The sequence below is a fragment of the Macaca nemestrina genome, chromosome 4, assembly GCF_043159975.1.
Source record: "Macaca nemestrina isolate mMacNem1 chromosome 4, mMacNem.hap1, whole genome shotgun sequence".
NCBI classification, from domain to species: domain Eukaryota; kingdom Metazoa; phylum Chordata; class Mammalia; order Primates; family Cercopithecidae; genus Macaca; species Macaca nemestrina.
Genome location: NC_092128.1, coordinates 156533003 through 156554830, shown reverse-complemented (window position 1 = coordinate 156554830; position 21828 = coordinate 156533003). Strand labels below are relative to the sequence as shown.

Genomic DNA, 21828 nt, shown 5'->3' with positions numbered 1-21828 from the left:
ACACTCATCGTAAATAAGATAAAATTTATAGAACTCTTCTTCGAATATCACGAGATTATTTGTGATTGAAATAATTTCTGTTTCTTCTTTTTCACATTAGGTGCAGTAATCAGTATGAAAGAGGGGAAAGTAAAAGGAACCATTTTACTGGGAACACAATTTTTATCACTAAGTATATATTATGGCATATTATTGTTTGCAAAAGCTCTTTGTAATAAAATAATTTTCTATGTGGATGTCAAGATTTATAATAAATATTAATAATTGTACCTGTAAGTGTCGTCATTCATTTTTAAAAATGAGACAACATTTCTGGTTTTCGACCTAAATCGTATATATGAAACCAAGTGGATATTATAAGCAAGACTGATAAAATGAAGTTTAAACTCTAGAATTTTTACCACAGATTGATTTACCTGATTTGGAGTACTTCTGAGAGTCTCCGGTTTCATCTCTCGTGATTGAACAGTTGGTCCAAGTTGTTTTGCTTCAACTTCTTTCTTACATGGTTTCTCTTTCCTTTCGAATTCTTCTCTACGCTTTTTTGTACAGCATATCAACATTTGTTTTTTCTTCATTTTCTTGCTTTAAAGTGCGTCTACAGATAAAGACATTTATCTTAAAATTCATTTTGTTAAAAAAAAGTTCATCCTGTGATCTACCTCTTCATATGTTGCTTATTATCCTAATAACATTTCTATGTTCTGGACTATTTTTCCTTTCTAGTTCTCAGATATTTAATTTCTCACTTCAACATCTTCAGAAGAATGCATATACTTGAAAAGTAGTAAGGAGAGAATATTCTGCTAATGTTTCTGTTGCTAGTCACCCTAGTACATATTATAAAAAAGCATACTGGAGATTATTCAGGAAAGTTAGAAGTTCAAAATTAACTTTCTAATCATGCAGTCATAATTACTCCCGAATTTAAAAAGATCATTTACAATTAACTGATTTATTAAAGTTACTATTTACTGACAAGCATCAATTTGAATCTTTATGAAACATTGCAGGTATCTCCCCAAATGATTGACAGTGTAAGATGGCACCTTCAGATGTCTTTCACACAAACTCTGCAGATGACTGTAATCCAAAACTAGTCTAAAGAGTCTAACATCTCCACACTTTTCATATTTCTTTCTTAATACCTTCAATTCACCCTGTTATTACATCCATTTTATGTATTTATTGGCCTATTGTTCATTATGTGCAATATATAATTAATACCCTTAATAAGTGTGGGTCTGTTTAGACAAGTTATGTTTTCCTGGGAAATCTAGTTCCAGAAGGAAGTTGTCGAGTTAAAGCGACGTCAGGTTATTTGAAATTTTGATACACAGCACTAAGTTACCCTTCAGAAATAATTTACCAATTTCATATACCGACAGTGTATGAGAATGCCTTTTTCCTCACATTTGCCAACACTAGTAATTACCTTTTATATATCAGCATGACCTTAAAAAATGTATCTTATTTTAGGTTCATTTGCATTTTTCTGATGACCAGACAGGGCTAAATATCCCTGGTAATAGTATAAAACTTGTTAATCAAAGAATATTAGTTCAAGTTTGAATTAGTTTATAGCACAATGACAATTATCTGCTGCTAAATACCGCTATAGGCGATCAGGCATGGTCGCTCACTCCTGTAAACAGCATTTTGTGAGGCCGAGATGGGCAGAACACCTGAGATCAGGAGTTCGAGACCAGCCTGGCTAACGTGGTGAAACGCCATGTCTACTAAAAATACAAAATATCAGCCAGGCATACTGGCACATGCCTGCAGTCCCAGCTACTGTGGAGGCAGAGGCAGGAGAATCGCTTGAACCCGGGAGGCAGAGGTTGCAGGGAACTGAGATCATACCATTCCACTCGAGCTTGGGCAATGAGAGAAATTCCATCTCAATACCAAAAAACATAACGAACAAACAAACAATAGGCTTACCTATCATGCTCTTCCTTCAGCTTCTTGGGAAATTGCTAAGGATATGTGTTACTAATCATTGTTTGTTGGGTTAATCTGTCACCAGCAGCAGAAAATGGACTATCACATAGTTTTTCTGATATTTGTATTTTTCACTTTTGTTTGTATTATTTCCTTCTTTGACATTTAATACAAGTAATATTTTTATTACTTTTAATAATAATTATATACTTTTTAAATAATAATAATCATCATTTTATTCAATAAAAGTAACTTTTTCCTTATTTCACTTGATTCAGGTTAACTGTCACCATCTTCATCATAAAAATATTGTGTGCTTAATTTATCATTTTACATAATCATCATAATCATAAGATATTCTTACGATTTCATCATTGAAACTTTTTTAAAGTCTGCTTATTTCTGTTTGAGTGAATAGAAGAATATTTCAAAATTTCAAAACGGGCTCTTCTCCATTTCGTGCTTTTATTCCCATCCACTCTTTGCTCCCCGATACACATTTTTATGCTATCTGACTGACAGAAACAGAGAAATAAAAAGACACACACGCAACATATGTCTTCTGTTTTTACCACCTGGATTTTACACGAAATAGCCAGATTAAGAGGCTGTGACCTTGTAGGGCCTCAGGAACAGAAAAGCAGCTTTCCCTTTTCTGCACAAAGCTATTCTTTTCCCCACTGCCTTTTATCTCTCTTGTTTTTTTCTTTTTTTCATTTGAATCCTGGGACATCAAAAAAGCAAAGGTATTCCCTGAACTATAGGAACAAAAGCTGCCACAACACAAAAAGCAGAGTGAATTGTTTCTAGGGCAGAATTCTGGAAAATGAGATGATTCCCAGATTTCACATTCAGTTACCACAAAAGTTTATAGGTGGAAAACATATGGTACAGTTACCTACTTTAGCCCCATTATCTACTGATAACAGGAGTCAAACCAGCTAAGACATATTAAATGTTTCATCCAAAGCTCCTCAGGTGGCATTCCCTAGCATTTCATGACACAATTCCATATTGCTGAATTCCATAAATTACCAAATAAATGTATCAAATTAGTCAGATATATTAAAAGTCTAACTTAAGCAAAGCCATTTGATGCCTCCGAGGGTGGAAAAAGGCCTCATCTGCTTTACTTTGAATGAAGTAAACCTCCAGATTGTTGTCAATCGTTAGAACACAGGGTACAGAACTCAACTTTCCACTAAAGAGTCAAAGTGCTAATTTTTTGGCTGAGAAGTTATGCTTCTTACATGATAAAAATCATACATGTCACAACTTACCATACTTTATTAAACAACATACCATAAAGGTCTGATTCAACAGAAATATTGGAGAGTGGTAATTTTTTAAAATATGTGGAAGTATATATTTGTTTTCAAAAATATTTGAAATAACCGTGATGGGACTGTAAGTTCAAACAGTTTGAGCTAAGCAGATAAACTCGCATGCATGAAAACACATTAAACAGACTCCTTTGGCTGGGAATATTCATTCCAACTCTCAAGGCTAGATGTGCTTTTCTGGCTCTTCTGACTCATTTCTTGCTTCCCTCCCATTGTATTCTCATTCTATCATTAAAGAAATGTAATTCATATCTAAATGAATACAGAAAAAAGAATCTAGAATCTAGAGCTTGTTTCTTCAGCAATTTCTTTGTTTCTCTGGTTCAGAAGGTCACATGGTATATGGCTGAATTCGTTTCCCAGCTCATATGCCACTTGGAAGACTGATAGTGAGATTTAGGTTGATTAATGAACAAATATTATGAGAACATTCTCCAGAACCCTTATTTAGATCGCAGAACTACTTTGACACATAATTACACATTTAGATAACCCCACTGTAACTGTACACATGAGATTTTCTTGAATAGAAAATTAGACGGATCAAATAATCGATAAAGAGAGAAAAGAGAAGCAGCAAGTGAACCTCTGTCTTTTGACATGGAACTGTCTCTATCCCCAAAGCCAGGAACTCTACTTGTAGCTTGCCTACCTCATCCTTAAATCTTGGAATATCTTGCTGTAAGTCTTCTAGCTAGATACTTTTTATGTTCTCTCACTATGTGGTAGAGAATAACTCACATTTTATAATTCAAGATTCATGCTTTTGTAGTTATTAGCACTGTGATTGTCATATCGTGGCTTCTGGAACAAGCACTGTATTGGTTTTCTGTTTTTATACATATCTGTAACAGCAGATTTACTGTGGCTTTCTATCTGAATCATACGCTTCATTGCTTTGGGGTGTGTAAACCACAAATCAAAAAGACTTTTAGGATCTCTAGACTGAGGCCAATGCCTAACGTCTAATTTCCAATTAGTGGTATTTGGCTTTCTATTTTTTGCCATTTGCATGTTAAACTCAATCTCTTTCATTTCAATCATAATTACTGGGTTCCTTAATTTTTCCATTTCTTTATCATTACAAAAGTTTTCTTCATCTCTGTTAGAAACAAGCTATGTGTCTGGTTTGTTATCAGTTTTAGAGTCTGGTTTATTTTCATTTCAATGAAGCTCAGAACATAATTGCTAAGTATATTTCAGGGACCTGAAGTGTGAATAGAAGGAGAAGACATTTGACATGGGCTCTGACACCTCTGTTCAGGTGCTGCCTGGAATGCCACAGAGTTAGACCCTCCAGATGCATCTTCCTCCTCACAACCTGGGATATGATTCATCAGATTAGAGGGAACTGCCTTTAAGTTCGTCCCTCTTTAGAGTTACTATGTAGGAGCTCTTCCTCAGGGCAAGCAGAAATTGTGGCGTTTTCAAAACTTACCAATATTCAGCTTGAACTTCTTTGTAATGAATTTTAAAGGAAGTACTGAACATACAGATACATTCCCTTTATCACAATTCCTACCAGGCTCTGGTTCTTGAGACTTTCTTTTTCCACAGGTGCAAAAGTTGAACACCAATTTTCTTGTTTTCTTTCTCAGATATATTTTCTGTCAGAGTGCATGTTTTAACATTAACTTTAATCACGTGTAAACCAAGAAATATTAGAAAATCATTAAAATTTAACTGTGAAACTTAATCTATGTGTTGCTACTCTTAAATGACAGGATCATAACTAAAAAGTGAAACAATTTGCCTTGGCTTAACATAAGAGAAAAACATGAACCGGCAAGCTGAACTCTCAGTGTTTGTTTGGACTAAACTTAATTCATTATGTGTTAAACCTACCAGAATTGAATTCAAAGATGATATGTGGAATTACAAAAGCTTCCTCTCTTGACAAGATTTTACCTCAGCATACCAAGAAGAGTGAGCCCCTACAGTGCATTTATATCTCTGAAGATTAGAGACTAGGCAAACACTAAATTATTAAGAGCCAAACTGAACACCAATCAGAAAGAGAAGCAAAATTTTAAATTCTAATTCATATGATATACTACCATAGTGCTATGTATCTAAAGAGATTTTCTGCTTGTATCCACTTCCAATTGAGTTTACATTCCACTAGTGATAGTGGACGGATTTTTAAAATTTTGGTAATATTACCACTTATTTATGTTGAAATAAAGTGATTGCTTGTACCCTGACACCAATGGTCCCATTCTGGAAGGTATAATTCTCTTAATAGGCAACTGGGTTGACTTTTATGACCCCATTCATTCCCTGAACGCAGACACCAAAGTCAACTGACAACCACAAAACAGAAGAAATCCTCAAACTCGGCACTGGTAACCAGCAATATAAAACTGCAACATTTGAACCACTGGCAATGATGACTCCTTTAACATTAGTTTAACTCAGTGGCCATCATTTGTAAATTGTTCATAATTTCTCTTCCTTAGTAATATGACTCAATATTTTATGTTACCCTCTGTATTGTGAGTAAGGATATAAAAATGAAAAAGCAAGATAATTCTGGAAATGTCTTGCCTTAATTCCAAGGGGAAAGAGAGCTATGAGTTACTACAGATGGTAGGAATATGTTAAGTTTCATAACTGGTTAACATGTTTTAAAAATTAAATATAAAATTTTGATTTACTGGATTCGAAAGATGGATTCTAAAAGGTTGTGTCATTTGGACTATGCTTTGTTGCTAAAGCAAAAAAAAAAAAAAAAAAAAAAGCTAATATGAAACCAGAAACTTAAATATTTATATACCTGTGGTTGTTCTTTTCACTTCTTTCAAGCCTTTCTCGCTCTTCCTCTGAAGCCACTAGTAAGCCTTGTTCTGTTGAAAAATTCGTAGGTTGAGTTCAAATGAACTAAGAACAGTTAAATACTCTAATCCTCATAAAAATAGAGAATAAGATTTCTTTGTATTTTATATTTAAGAGTTTAAAGGAAGTTTAATGTTTACTGAAATATTTACTTATTTAAGAAATACTTTTAATTATCCAAAACTTCAACAAACCACTTAGGCAGACACTAGATATCACCAGGTTCAAGCCATGCACTGTCTCAGGGTCACTCACAAATTGTTCCACCCAACATAAATAAACAAAAGTGTTGGAAACAAAATTTTAAAATACAGTCAAAATATACAATGTAACACTTTACTGTACTTCCTAATAGTATCTTTTTAACAAAACACTAACTGAGCTGGCAGTTACTAATAATTTGCAAAATCATTGCTGTTTATACATTAATTAGCGTGCACCCCATGTTTTTACATTGCAAATATTCTACTATTCTGAGAAATTTATTTTCATCTTTTAAGACCCAGAAAGTAGGCTGGGCATAATAGTTCATATCTGTAATCCCAGCACTTTGGAAGGCCAAAAAGGGAGAATTGCTTGAGGTCAAGAGCTTAAGACAAGCCTAGGAACCACAGCTAAACCTTGACTCTACAAAAAATTACACAGGCATGGTGATATGTGCCTGTAGTCCCAGCTACTCAAGAAGTTTAGGTGAGAAGATCCCTTGAGCCTAGGAGTTTGAGGTTGCAGTGAGTCTCAGCCGTGCCATTACACTCCACCCTGGGAGACAGAGTAAGAACTTGTCTCCAGCAACAGAAAAAGAAAAAGAAAAAAAAAAAAAAAAGGCTCGGAATGCTATGTGAAGTCTTCCTTGATTCTAGCTATCTTGAGCCACATACACAGGTGTCTGCTTCTTGGGGCTCCCTTAGTACTCTGTCAATTTTTCTAGTGTCACTTTACCACCTGAACTGCACATCATGTCTTTAGATGTCCATCCCCTTTGCTGCTAGACTGCAGAAGACAATCTTTTGAATCATCTTTCTATAAACAGTCTTAACTTTGCTAAATCATTAGTTATTGAGTTCCTGTCAAGTGTTAGGCACTGGGGTATAAGGACGATAAATATACGCTGTGAGGGATGGCTTTCCTAAAGATCATGCATGAGCTGAGGCTTAGAGTGATGTTAGCCAGATTCAATCAGGCAGAGGGCAGGAAAGGTGAGCACATGCCAGGCAGCAACAAGAGAGGGAGAGAAGCCTCCAAGAGCGTATCTATTTCTCTACAAAAGAGGAATGGTGAGGGGGGCATTACCTGCAGCTCAGTAATTCCAGAAAAAAAGACAGATGGGGAAAGGGCTACGGATGGAGATTTGGGCAGAAGTCGGTTTCTTTTTTTCTTTTCTTTTTTTGAGACATGGTCTTACTCTGTTTCCCAGACTGGAATGCAGTGGGGCATGATCTCGGCTCACCGCAACCCGGCCTCCCAGCTTCAAGCAGTTCTCCTGCCTCATCCTCCCAGATAGCTGAAATTACATGCACGTGCCAGTACTGCCTGCTAATGTTTGTATGTTTAGTAGAGATGGGGTTTCAGCATGTTGGCCAGGCTGGTCTCGAACTCCTGATCTCAAATGATCCACCCACCACAGCCTCCCAAGGTGCTGGGATTACAGACATGAGCCACCGTGCCCAACCCAGGATGTACTTTCTGAAAGCCTTATATAAACCTTTAAGATGCTTGGACCTTAGGTATTCAGGAGTGGTTCACAGATCTCTTTGCATTCGAGATAATTAACTCTAAATACTGTGAGGAGCATAAAATTCTGAGGCATATAAATAAATGAACAAAGATAAAATATAAGGCAATGTTGCAAAGATGCTGCAGGCCTGAGGAGACGTTTTTAGAAATATTTAGAATGTAAGTATCAATGCCCATTATAAGAATGAATTTTTATTGAATGAACACATGTGTATATCTGGGTCCCTGGAGAAATACATTCTGTTCATTACTTTACAAAAGTTATCAAATAAGGAGTTATACCTGATGTAAATGACGAGTTGATGGGTGCAGCACAGCAACATGGCACAAGTATACATATGTAACAAACCTGCACGTTATGCACATGTACCCTACAACTTAAAGTATAATAATAATAAATAAATTTAAAAGAAAAAAAAAAAAAGAAGTAAAACATAAACTGTTTCAGTTACTTGTATTTACTTTATACTTTTTCTGTTTCAGTTTTACTGTGCTGAGAAAATGCATTTGGGTTTTGTGGCTGCAGCTGTTGTTCTTGTTGTTGCTGTTGTTGTTTGAGATGGAGTTTCATTCTTGCTGCCCAGGCTGAAGTGCAATGGTGCGATCCCAGCTCTCCGCAACCTCTGCCTCTCGGATTCAAGCTATTCTCCTGCCTCAGCCTGCCGAGTAAATGGGATTGCAGGCGTGTGCCACCATGCCCAGCTACTTTTATATTTTTAGTAGAGATGGGTTACTCTAGGTTGCTCAGGATGGTCTCAAACTCCCAACCTCAGGTTATCTGCCCACCTCGGCCTCCCAAACTGCTGGGATTACAGGCACGAGCCACCACACCCGGCCACATTTGGGGATTTTGTTTTAAAAGTTCTGCTTCCTGGATCTACCAAGCTCATGAGATAATAGAAGCAAACAAGCCATTTGCGTGGGTAAGAAACTTTGGATTTATGGCTTGTCATCACTACTCTAGAAGGTTATCATCACGTTTTGTACAACAAAATGTTAATTCTAGACATAAGAGGAAAAAGAAATTAATACTATAGGGGTGAAAAAATATTGTATAATTTATTACTGTTCATCTAAGCATATGACTAAGGGCACTGAATTTAACTTGTATGTAAAGTAGACCCCATAGTAGCTGCAGGTAATCAATAGACTGGGTGTTCTCACAGAAATAAATTTGATGCTCATGTGTTACCTTTAAGTGATACAGCTCTGCTGAAAACCCGTACTCCTAGTGCACGATCATCCATTAAGACAAGGTGATGGAATGTGTGAGGACAGCTGAGGAGACACCACAAGGCAAATGTTCAACAGTCCCTATAAATATTGGGAAAATCAATATTCTAGTACAGAAAGCCATAGACATTATTTAATATTTGGTTTCAGAAGGTATTTTCAGTGACACTGCATATAGTTGTACTTAATAATTGCAAAATGGGAGATGTAAAAATAAATCAGAGCCACACTGTGTTTGAGTAGGAAATCTGTAGACGTCTACATGGTTTTCCCATCCAGCCCCATGGTACCCACGCTCCAATTTATGTTCAATGGTAATCTCAATGAGATTCCTCTTTCTCCTCATTCTCTTTGTTATCTATATGTTGCTTTCCTTACAGGAAGAATACAAATGCTTTGCTAAGAAGCATTCTGTTTGGTTATAGACTGCATAAGGGGAGTAAAGACGAACTACATTTGATCACAAAATGATTTTTTACAACTCAGAATTATGGTAGCATGAAGACAATTGAAGGAATCTAGAATAAAATTTTCTATGCTTCTTTCCCTTCTTTGCTCTTTCTACTCAAAAGCTGTGATTCACACAGGTAATGAAGAGTATAATTCCCTGATAGAAACACAGCTCCAAGATTAATCCTTTCTTTAACTATGAAGTTCGTGTGTCCAAAGTCTGTCGTTGCTGTCTGGTTTTTGAACACTTAGGGCGATAGATAGGTATCATCATCGCACAGCTTCCCAAATTTTTGGAAAGTCTTACTATTGATGGTTCAAGTAGTAGAAATATAATCTAAAATATCTGAAAATAAAGGTTTTATTTACTACGATGTAAACAGTAATGCAAATTGTACTAAAGTATAACGTTTACTTCTTCACTGAAGCAGTACCATATTGACCTCTACCCCCACAAACACACTACTCCTTCAAGGTCTAATGTTACAAGTCCTGTAATTGCTATTAACTCAGACAAGTTTACTTAACTAGAGTCTCGCACTTTGGACTAAGCTTTTGTCATTTACTACAATTTACTTTGAATCACTCAATGATGTCTATTATATATTTTGCTTTCTATGAGAAATTTGTTTATTAGTAATCTTATCAAATATTTTCTTATCTCTCCAGAGATAAGAAAATATTTGAATAACTTTGTGCATAAACACATTAAGGTTAAATAGCCTTGACATTATTGTGTGTTTTCGTGTACTAGAGACAAAATCTTCAAAAGATATTTTAATGAATATACATTAAATTAAAAACTACTTTCATTAAACTGAGATGATCTTTCCTCAATGCATGAATACCTTCAGAATTCATATGTTAAGCCTTAAATATAGACCATAGATTTGTATAAAATATAATAGCCTTAAAAATCTTCTTTGTTGCACAGCGGCTCCCCTGTGTCATCCCAGCACATTGGAAAGCTGAGTTGGGCAGATCACCTGCGGTCAGGAGTTGGAGAGCACCCTGGCCAACTTGGTGAAACCCCATCTCTAATAAAAATGGAAAAGTTGGCCGGGCGCGGTGGCTCAAGCCTGTAATCCCAGCACTTTGGGAGGCCGAGACGGGCGGATCACGAGGTCAGGAGATCGAGACCATCCTGGCTAACACGGTGAAACCCCGTCTCTACTGAAAAATACAAAAAACTAGCCGGGCGAGGTGGCGGGCGCCTGTAGTCCCAGCTACTCGGGAGGCTGAGGCAGGAGAATGGCGTGAACCCAGGAGGCGGAGCTTGCAGTGAGCTGAGATCCGGCCACTGCACTCCAGCCTGGGCGACAGAGCGAGACTCCGTCTCAAAAAAAAAAAAAAAAAAAGGAAAAGTTAGCGGGCTGTGGTTGCACATGCATGTGGGATCAGCTACTCGAGGGGCTGAGGAGGAGAGCTGCTTGAACTCGAGGCAGAGGTTGTAATGAGCCAAGTCTGAGCCACTGCACTCCAGCCTGGGTGACAGAGCAAGACTCTGTCTCAAAAACACAAACAAACAAGAAACCTAATTGTTCCCATATAAGAACAAGTCTAGTTCACACGAGATCTGAAACATATACAATGCTGTGAGACAGGACAGAAATATATTCAACAAGTTATATTCCTGGTTTCTGTATAAATAAAACTGTTGAATTTAAGCTTTTAAGACAAGTCAAGGAAAAGAGCAAAAAATGCCAAAGTGAAACTTGAACATTCATTTCACCACCAAGGCCTCATCATCACCAAATGTTCACAAACTATATATGTTACTCAAAACATTAGTTCTAAATTTTGATCTGAGTATCCCCGGAGTTTCAGTTTCATTCAAGGATGTCCAAGAGGTCAAGTAAGACAATGCCATTTGCTCTTTTCTGTTTTCTTTTCTGAGAAGAGCACAGCAATCTTCTTCAGAGAAATGAATTGTCTTAACTTCAGAGGCTAAAGGCTCGTGAGTCATAGTTCTAAGGGCATTTATAAAATATGGTGGTGCATGCTTGCATTCTGAATTTTTCAGCTTTAAACTCTCATATAGTAAACATGAGTAGATACAAACTGATTGAATAAAAGCCTTTTTAATCTGACATTATATTTGTTTTTATCTCTTTCTTCATTTACCAGCAACAGGAGAGTCTAAATGTGCTAAAGTGGTCTAAGGGAATACAATGAAAAGTGTAAAATGAATTAAACCAGAGATACTCATATCACTCTGGATACACCTGGAAGATATAATACAACGTACACCAAAGAAAGTGGCAGAGAGGTATGTAAAGTGTATAACCACTCACATACCATTTTAGGACACAGATACAAATTCTGCACATTATTTCTGGACATCACAATATAGTTAAAGATTTCAAAAGGGCATTGAGATGAAAAACAACCAATTTATGATGTCGGTAGCCTCTATGCAATCATGTTTCAAAAACCTTAATATCACAAAGTCTCAAAATCACCATTCTAAAAGACTGTCTACCAGTTAGAAAATACTTTCCTCATTTTTAATAATCAAAGATGCCACAAACACATACACACACCTATACATACACATACACACATTCCCTTTCCTTTCGAATTCTTCTCTACTTTTTTTGTACAGCATATCAACATTTTTTTTTTGTTCATTTTCTTGCTTTAAGGTGCCTCTGCAGATAAAGACATTTATCTTAAAATTCATTTTGTTAAAAAATAAAAAGTTCATCCTGTGATCTACCTCTTCATATGTTGTTTATTATCCTAATAACATTTCTATGTTCTGGATTATTTTTCCTTTCTAGTTCTCAGATATTTAATTTCTCACTTCAACATCTTCAAAAGAATGCATATACTTGAAAAGTAGTAAGGAAAGAATATTCTGCTAATGTTTCTGTTGCTAGTCACCCTAGTACATATTATAAAAAAGCATACTGGAGAGCTTATCCACTATGAACCACACCTCACATTCAGAGAGAAGCTTAAGAAACACTGGGGAGGTATGGCAGGCTGCCAGGCAATACTATATGATGTGAGAAGTATATAGAAAGAAAACTCTATCAGTGCCCTTTTACTACCAGAATGTTCCAATGTTTGCCCTTCTCCCCGGTAGGGGAAAAAAATTCTTTTTCACCTTACATAAAGCAAAACTCTCTTGCCATCCCTCGTGACAGAATCCAGTTGTAGGTGAGTCATGTCATTATACTAGCCTGTTGTCAAACTCATCCCTCAAAGGAGGAGGATCAGTGAGGAACCTATCTATTTACCTATAGCATTCACCGTCTGCTCTTATTTCTAACCGAAGGTAAGTAAGAAAGACTTTGTGATTCCAGTTTTATAAAATACAATCCCTTGAACTTGTCCCCTTTCATTGCTAGAGAGTCTATCTGGACCCATCTCACGGAGCAAGAGGCCAGTTTGTGCTGTGTGGTACTGTATGGTGTCCTTTTCCTCAATCCTTTCCATTATGTGGCAAATACTTATACAATCTTGTTTTCTAAATATGTAAAGCATACGTCATCGGCATATTTCTTTCTTTACAATGATAAAGAAGCAAAAGAGGCCGGGCGCTGTGGCTCAAGCCTGTAATCCCAGCACTTTGGGAGGCCGAGACGGGTGGATCACGAGGTCAGGAGATCGAGACCATCCTGGCTAACACAGTGAAACCCCGTCTCTACTATAAAATACAAAAAAAAAAAAAAAAAACTAGCTGGGCGAGGTGGCGGGCGCCTGTAGTCCCAGCTACTCGGGAGGCTGAGGCAGGAGAATGGCGTAAACCCAGGAGGCGTAGCTGGCAGTGAGCTGAGATCCGGCCACTGCACTCCAGCCTGGCGACAGAGCAAAGCTCCGTCTCAAAAACAAACAAACAAAAAAAAAACAGAAGCAAAAGAAAAACAAAAGGACAATGAACATCTTAAACGACTACATTCAATTGCGACGGAGCTTTTTTTTTTTTTTTAATAACTATTCAAAAATATATCCACTGTATTATTCCAACTATATGACTCTTCTGAAAAAAGTAAAATTAAGAAGACAGAGTAAAGATCAATGGTTGCCAGGGAGAAAGTGAGAAATGAACAGGCATGTTTTACAGAATTTTTAGGGTAGTGAAACTGTTCTGTCAATAATATTACAATAATAGATATGTATCATTATACATTTTTGTCCAAATTCACAGAATGTACAGCATCAAGAGTGAAGCTTGATGTAACCTATAAACTTCAAGTGATTACAATGTGTTGATGTAGGTTCATCAGTTTTAACAAATGTACCACTCTGGTGGAAAATACTAACAATGGGGAAGGCTACGCAGGTGTGGGAGGCATGGAACATATGAGAAATCTCTGTACCTTCCTCTCTCTCCATTGTACTGTGAACCTAAAACTGCTCTAAGAAATAAAGTTATTGATTTAACAAAGATATTCACAGCTGGGCATGGTGGCTCACACCTATAATCTCAGCACTTTGGGAGGCAGAGGTGGGTGGATCACCTGAGGTCAGGAGTTCTAGACCAGCCTGGCCAACATGGTGAAACATCATCTCTACTAAAAATACAAAAATTAGCCTGGCATGGTGGCAGCCTCCCGTAATTTCAGCTATTCGGGAGGCTGAGGTGGGAGAATCGCTTGAACCCAGGAGGTGGAGGTTGCAGTTAGCCAAGATCGCACCACTGCACTCCAGCCTGGGTGACAGAGTGAGACTTCATCTCAAACAAGCAAGCAAGCAAACAAAAAACAAACAAACAAACAAGCAAAGATACTGTCTATGCATCCCAGGATCTCCAGAACAAAAATTTAAAAAGAAAAAAAGATGGCCAGGTGCAGTGGCTCATGCCTGTAATCCCAGCACTTTGGGAGGCCGAGGTGGGTGGATCACGTGAGGTCAGGAGTTCTAGACCAGCCTAACAAACACGGTGAAACCCCACTTCTACGAAATACAAAAAAATTAGCTGGGCATGGTGGTGCATGCCTGTAGTCCCAGGTACTTGGGAGGCTGAGGCCAGAGAATTGCTTGAACCCAGGAGGTGGATGTTGCAGTGAGCCGAGATTGTGTCACTGTGCTACAGCCTGGGTGACCGGAGCTAAACTGTCTCAAAAATGAAGATAAAAAATAAGATATTCACAGAAACTGTTATTATGATAAATTTAAGCAAGACACAGTGGCCCTAAAAATTAGACATCATTGAAGACCAAAGGAACAGCGTGTGGTCATTCTTTTGCAAATTGAAGTATATAATCTACATAAAATAAATAAATTTAATTGCATGTGTAGGCAAGAAAATGTTGATAAATGATTGACTATCTTATTTCATAATTCTAAACAGGGATTTAGCACCATATGAAAACTAGATTATTCATGTAATCAAAATAAAGGACAATTTTTATTCTAATTTTAACTCAGAAATTATTATGCTTATTTAACAATTTTGCTGAAAGATTAATGAGTTACAAAGGACAGATTATCATTACCTAACATTGCTATGGCAACTTACATACAAATACCTGTTAGTCACCAAAAGTCAAAAAAGCAATTAGCATTACAACTTCAGATGGATCATACAACAGAAACTAGTATCAAGTTACCTTATCTTATAATATTGAGTGTTATTAAAATCAAATTATAAAACAACACCAAAAATTAAGTTCGGGTCATAAGTGTTGTGCAGAAAAGATTTCATATAGCAGGTAAGAGACTTCCATCCTTAGGAAGGCCAGTATACAAGGCTGGCCCTTGGCTGGTGTTTAGGAAATTGGAATTGGGAGGGCTTTCACCATTCCCTGAGAAGACTGGCTCACTGTGTCTAACGTGTTTATACAAACAGTGTGGTTACTCTGAACAGCTGCTTTCCTTCTAGAAGTCTCTAACTTGGGTACATGTGAGGGAGAGTAACCTCCATATAAAAACTTGGGTACTTAGTCTCTAATGAGACTCTGGTAGTGGTAGACATCACTGCACCTATGTTGTCAAAATGTGAGCCTAGGAGAATTAAGCAGATCCTGGGAACTCCACAGGAGAGAACTCCTGGAAACTTGTGCCTGGTTTCCTCCAGACTTGACCACAGGCACCTTTTTCTCTACTAATTTTACTTGTCTCCTTTCTTGTAATCAGTTAAAGATCTGAGTATGACTATTTGCTGAGTCCTGTGAGTCCTTCCGATGAACCACCAAACCTGGGGGTGGTCGTGGGAAACCTAGACACGTAAGCACTGCGTAAGATTTTATTAAGTTGATATGATATGTGTAACCGTAACCAGATGGTTATTTCACAAAATAACTTTCCCTAATCTCTCTCTTTTTTTTTTTTTTTGTCACCTTGATACTTGATTTGGAGATTCTTGTATTTCTATATCTATCCAATTGAATAAACCCATAAAAGGAAAAAATGAAACAATAATGTCAGAAAATAATGTGAAATAACCAGCAATCCTATTTCAACCAAATAAAAAATTGAGGATCTGGGTGATTGGCAATATGTTCTACAATATGAATGTTTCTAGAAAACAGCTGAGATTACAGACAGGTGTCAGCATGCCCGGCTAATTTTTGCATTTTTAGTAGAGAACTCCCAGGTTCAAGCAATTCTCCTCCCTCAGCCTCCCAAGTAGCTGGGATTAGAGGCAGGTGGCAGTATACCCAGCTAATTTTTGCATTTTTAGTGGAGAGGGGATTTCACCATGTTGGCCACGCTGGTCTCAAACTCCTGACCTCAAGTGATCTGCCTGCCTTGGCCTCCGAAAGTGCTGTGATTACAGGTGTGAGCCACTGTGCCCGGCCTATATTGTTTATTACCTATCATATGATATATATTACTGATACATATACCATATATATTACAGATATACTGCTATGTAAGTTATATATACACGTTAGATGACAAGTAATATGTATATGTACACAGTTGATGAAAAGTATGTTTTCATTTTACAGAGAATTCTTTCAAATCAAACCTTCAAAAACTCTAAAATTGCGCAAAGTGCTTTTTTCCAGATCTAGAAGTTACTTATGTACACTGGAAAAATTCCTTCACGTTTCTGGTATAAGAATTTAAATTAAAAGAGGAATGAAACAGTTTTCTATTCACAATATTTGTGAGGACGTTTTATATTCCCGCTTAAAGTTTAAGTTGCTGATTAAGGTATATATGCTATATGTATAGATGGTATATGTATCAGTAATATATGTATATATCATATATAATAAACAAAATAGGCCAGGCACGGTGGCTCAAACCTGTAATCCCAGCACTTTCGGAGGCCAAGGCAGGCAGATCACTTGAAGTCAGGAGTTTGAGACCAGCCTGGCCAACATGGTGAAATTCCCTCTCTACTAAAAATGCAAAAATTAGCCAGGCATACTGGCACCTGCTTGTAATCCCAGCTACTTAGGAGGCTGAGGGAGGAGAATTGCTTGAACATGGGAGACAGAGGTCACAGTGAGCCAAGACCGTGCCACTGGACACCAACCTGGGCAAAGAAGCGAGACTGAGCAAAAAACAAAAAAAAAATATATATATATATATACACACACACACACATACATACATACACACACACACACACACACATATATAATGAATGCCCTAAAAAATGAAAACATACTTTTCCTCTGAACATATGTATATAATATAGTTAATATTTTTCAAGTAAGCTCTCTTTTGTTTTGTTACTTTTTTTCCTGAAACACAGGCAGTTTTAATTTTTAGTTGGCTAAATCAACCTTCAGGATGTCTGCTTATGAGGCCATTCTTAGGAAGGCCTTTGTCAACACAAAAGGTACCTGTAAAACAAGCATTTGTGTTTTCTTCTGGTATCTTATTTGCATATGTCAAAATTTCAATCTCTATTCCATCAGGAACTCATGTTTGTGACATAAAAGTTCATCAGTTTTCTTCAAACAGCAGGCATTTTTTCATTCATAATTCATCCTTTCCTACTCATCAATCCTTACTTCTAGCCTACATAATTTCAGTGTTTCTGGGTTTCCTACTCTGTTCCATGTGTTTCTCTTTTCAGCTGTCAGTAAACAATTAATTGTAGACATTAATAGCACATTTTGCTATCTAGAGGAGCAAGTGCTTTTTCACTCCATTATGAGATTTTTAAAACTGTCATCACAATAGTGAAAGACTGCAGGTGTCATACAAAAATGTTAAAACCTTGGTATTTTCATTCGGTCTACGTAAAATTGATAAACACAGAAAGAGCTCACATGTTGAGAAAAATGTGTCTTCCCATTCAAGAACACAGAACCCACCTCCCACTTACAAGTAAGCAACCTACCTACACAGGTGGATACGGTTGTAAAATGGACAGTTTTCTCTGGGAACTTTTCACCTACTGAAAATAACTCACGGTATTTTTGATAGGGGAATGAGTTTTCACACTAGGCACCTCCTACAATGTATAAACCTTGAATCTCTCTTGACATATTTGCATTGGCACAGTGTGCCAGTGTGGGGCCCAGGCTTAAAAGGTCCTAGATTCTTCTGTTATTTTATTCAGAATTCTTCCATGTCTATGAGAACAAGCCCATTTTAGCTTTCTGGAGGATAAAATAGCATGCTGAGAAAAGCCAAAGAGCCTCAGTCTACATAAAGCTCACTGACAGAAGCAGAGCCACCTAATTCACAAGCAGCTGACCACTGACACCTGAAGGAGCCAATCTCAGCCTAGGAGAATAGCCCACCTGAGCCCAGCCTAAATTTCTAACCTGCTCAATCCTGAGCTAGTATGTTTTGGGATTGTTTGTTATGTAGTTATAACTGAGTAATATATACACCCATTAAACAGCACTATGAGAAGCTGAGGCAGAGGGATCACCTGAGGTCACAAGTTTGAGACCAGCTTCGCCAACATGCTGAAACCCCGTCTCTATTGAAAATACAAAAATTAGCCAGGCATGGTGGCACATGCCTGTAATCCCAGCTACTCAGAAGGCTGAGGCTGGAGAAGGGCTTGAATCCAGGAGGCAGAAGTTGCAGTGAGCCAAGATCATGCCACTGCACTGCAGCCTGGGTGACAAGAGTAAAACTCCATCTCACAAAAAAAAAAAAAAAAAAAAAATTAAAAGAAGATGTGTGATATTTTAAAAACAACTTCGTTAAGGTTTAATTTTAACATCTAATACCATGTGCATATTTACAGTGTAGAAATTTTAAAATTTAAGTTCTCTATTACAATACTTTACAGTCAAACTGGGGCAAAATATTTGCGACTTATGTCCTAAAAAGCTTATTTTCCTAATTTATGAAGTCCCATAGACTGTAAGAAAAAGAGAAACATGGAAAAGAAAAATGGGCAGCTGCTATGTGGAAAGACAGATAAGTCTTGAAAAGCAGATTAAAAAGGAGAACTTTGAAGGAAGTAGCACCTATCAAATGCCAACTCTTCTAACATTTTTGAGATACAGAAGTTTATATATTGCACTTATCTATTCTGGGTTTCTTAATCAGGAGTATATCCGAACCTTGAGGGTTTTGTTATTGTTTGTTTTGGCTGTTGTTGTTAGAGACAGGTGTCTCAGTTGCTCGAGCTGGACTCAAAATCATTTGTAGCATTTTAAAAATTATCTTATTGATAACATAAAATAATGGGGCATCACACAATCCACGTCCCTTACTCTGTGTCGGGATGGAAATTTCTGCCTCTTGAGACCCAGCTGCAGTCGCTCCACGCACCAAGCCAATCCCTGGGCCAACTGCTTGTACCTGTGACGGATTTGGGGCCGCGGCTATGAGAGGGCGCTGGGACACAACACAACGCCCAGCCCCACTCCATCCCCCTCCCAGCCTTAACTCCGCGGACCCGTGGATCACACGTGCCCGTGGATTCGCACCGGGGGATTCCACCCTTCCCGACTGACGCCCGCCCCTGCCTCAGCCTCAGCGCTTACGGGAACTTCCTCTGGGGCGGGTTTCTTTGAGGCCTTCTCGCCTCCATTTGCCACCGAGGCCCTGTTCCAGGTTTTCTTCCTCTTCTTTTGTGCTTTCATCGCCTAACGGGTGCGCTCTGGGGTCGGTGTTACTGCGCGCGGGTTGTCCTGGGCAGAGACAGACAGTGGAAGGATTCCCGGTGCTGGAAACCAGGCCGGGAAGCCGGCGTCTGCGGGAGGCGCAGTGAGTACCCGGGCCTGGGGCCCACGCTGCCTCTCGGGCATGAGGTCCTAGGGCTTGGAGGAAGGCGGGCAGCACGAGGGTGCCGGAGGGCCGCCGCCGTGCAAGGCCCCGCCACCCGCGCGTCTTCTTCACACTGCTCGCCGCCATGCGTCGCAGTCGCCTCCGGAACTACGCGGGGCTCCGAGTCCGACGCCGAATTCCGTCCTCTGGAAACGCGTCTGCGACTCTAGGTTCCCCAGAACCGCTGGCGGGGCGGGGCGCGGGGGCCGTGAGGGGAAGGGGCGAGGCTGGGGCGGGGTCAAGCTGGGGCGAGGCGAAGCCAGGGCGGGGCGGGGCGGGGCGGGGCGGGGCGGGGAGGGGCAGGGCAAAACCCAGATACACTGTATCAAAATCTAAACTTCAAAGACTTCCAGGTGATTCACACGCACGTTAACAATTGTTAGGTGGCAGTGATTCTATATTTGAAAGGGAAATGGATATATGGCTGTATTGATTTGTCAGAAAGACAAAGACTGTATGTTTCAATGCATATACATCTTATCTTACAGAAAATGAACACAACAATAAAGTGGGTGTGGGGAAGGAGCTGAACCAGAAATTAAACAGAAATGAGACAGAATTAGTAGATGTTGAGGCTGAGCATCAGCCTATTACACTATTTTGGACATTGTGTGTAAGAATTTAAAACATGCTCCAATAAAACACTAGTATAAAAAAGAAAAGTCATCTAGAACACTAGCTCTTAGGCTTGTGCTTACATTTGGGGAGGAGGAAGAGGAAATAGTTGGTGGACAAAAACAAAGGTATTTCCATTCTATAGTTACACTAATGTATTAGCTTTGTTATAATTTATTGAACATTACATTATTTTATTGCATATATACTTCTGTATGCATGCTATATACATCAATAAAAATTTAAATCTTACATATTTATCCTAACTTAAGAGTTCAGAATAGTAGCAATGTTACTCTGTTTGAATAGTTTCTTGAAACAGTCTTACTCTGTCGCCAGGCTGGAGTGCAGTGGCGCGAGCTCGGCTCACTGCACTCCTGAGTGCAAACGATTCTCCTGCCTCAGCCTTCCGAGGAGCTGGGACTACAGGCGCACGCCGGCACACCCGGCTAATTTCTGTATTTTCAGTAGAGATGGGGTTTCACCCTGTTGGCCAGGATGTTCTTGATCCCTTGACCTCATGATCCACCCGCCTTGGCATCATAAATGGCTGAGATTACAGACGTGAGCCACCGTGCCCTGCCGGTATTGTTTTATTTGAAAGGGGGCAATTAACACTCGGGCTTTATGAAATGGATATTAATATTCCAAGGTATTTATTCTTGTCCTGACCCTTGGGAGTCCCCCCTTAGTCTTTTTGATTAGTAGTATTATTTTTTATTTCATTTATTTATTTTCCTTTGAGACGGAGTCTCGCTCTTGTCGCCCAGGCTGGAGTGCAGTGGCGCAATCTCGGCTCACTGCAAGCTCCGCCTCCCGGGTTCACGCCATTCTCCTGCTGCAGCCCCCACCAGTAGCTGGGACTACAGGTGCCCCCCACCACGCCCTGCTAATTTTTTGTAGTTTTAGTAGAGACGGGGTTTCACCATGTAAGCCAGGATGGTCTCCATCTCCTGACCTCGATCCACCCACCTTGGCCTCCCAAAGTGTTGGGATTGCAGGCGTGATAGTCTTCCATTTTTTACCTCAGTTGAGTAAGTAGCATGGTTTTAGTTTTGGGGAATGCAATTTCGTACAGCAAAGTCCTTCCTCTGTAATAATATATATATGTGTGTATATATGTATATATTTAGTATACAACTATATTAATATATATTAATATATAAGCATATAAATATATAATGTATAAATATATAATATATATTTATATATTGATGTGTATATTAAATATATATATAAAATCTCATTAAAATAGATTACCTAATTGTCTCCTATCACTGAGCTCATCAATCACACCAAGGACAGAAAACAAACAGGTATCAAAACCTGGCTGGAATAACTACAGCTTCTTCTCTACCTCCTCACACTCTGGGCCATCAGATCCGTGCTAGGATGCTGGATCTCCATGGTCCTCTCCAACTAGCAGACAAGACAAAACCCTGCTTTTTTTGTTTTTCAGTTCCATGAAGGCAAGGCAAGTTGGCATTTTCCCATTTCCAAGACATGTACCAACAACATGTAA

The 21828-nt window shown here is 38.6% G+C and overlaps 1 protein-coding gene across 9 annotated transcripts; it reads right to left on the bottom strand.

The window, feature by feature from the left end:
• Nucleotides 1–422: 422 nt before the first annotated feature.
• On the bottom strand, nt 423–19840 carry LOC139355360 (UPF0488 protein C8orf33 homolog). 9 transcript variants are annotated; one of them, XR_011622653.1, is made up of 6 exons: nt 19409–19840; nt 9049–9170; nt 8319–8515; nt 8139–8233; nt 6064–6133; nt 423–598 (listed from the first exon to the last, which is right to left on the bottom strand). XR_011622653.1 is itself a non-coding variant. In XM_071095484.1 (3 exons), exons 1-3 carry the CDS (start codon nt 19776–19778, stop codon nt 535–537), a joined length of 504 nt encoding a protein of 167 aa, XP_070951585.1. In that variant the 5' UTR covers nt 19779–19840; the 3' UTR covers nt 423–534. The 9 variants fall into 9 exon arrangements, 1 of the variants encoding a protein (XP_070951585.1); XR_011622647.1 differs by having other exon boundaries at nt 8319–9170; XR_011622650.1 differs by lacking the exon at nt 19409–19840 and adding an exon at nt 19136–19223 and having other exon boundaries at nt 8319–9170.
• Nucleotides 19841–21828: the final 1988 nt, after the last annotated feature.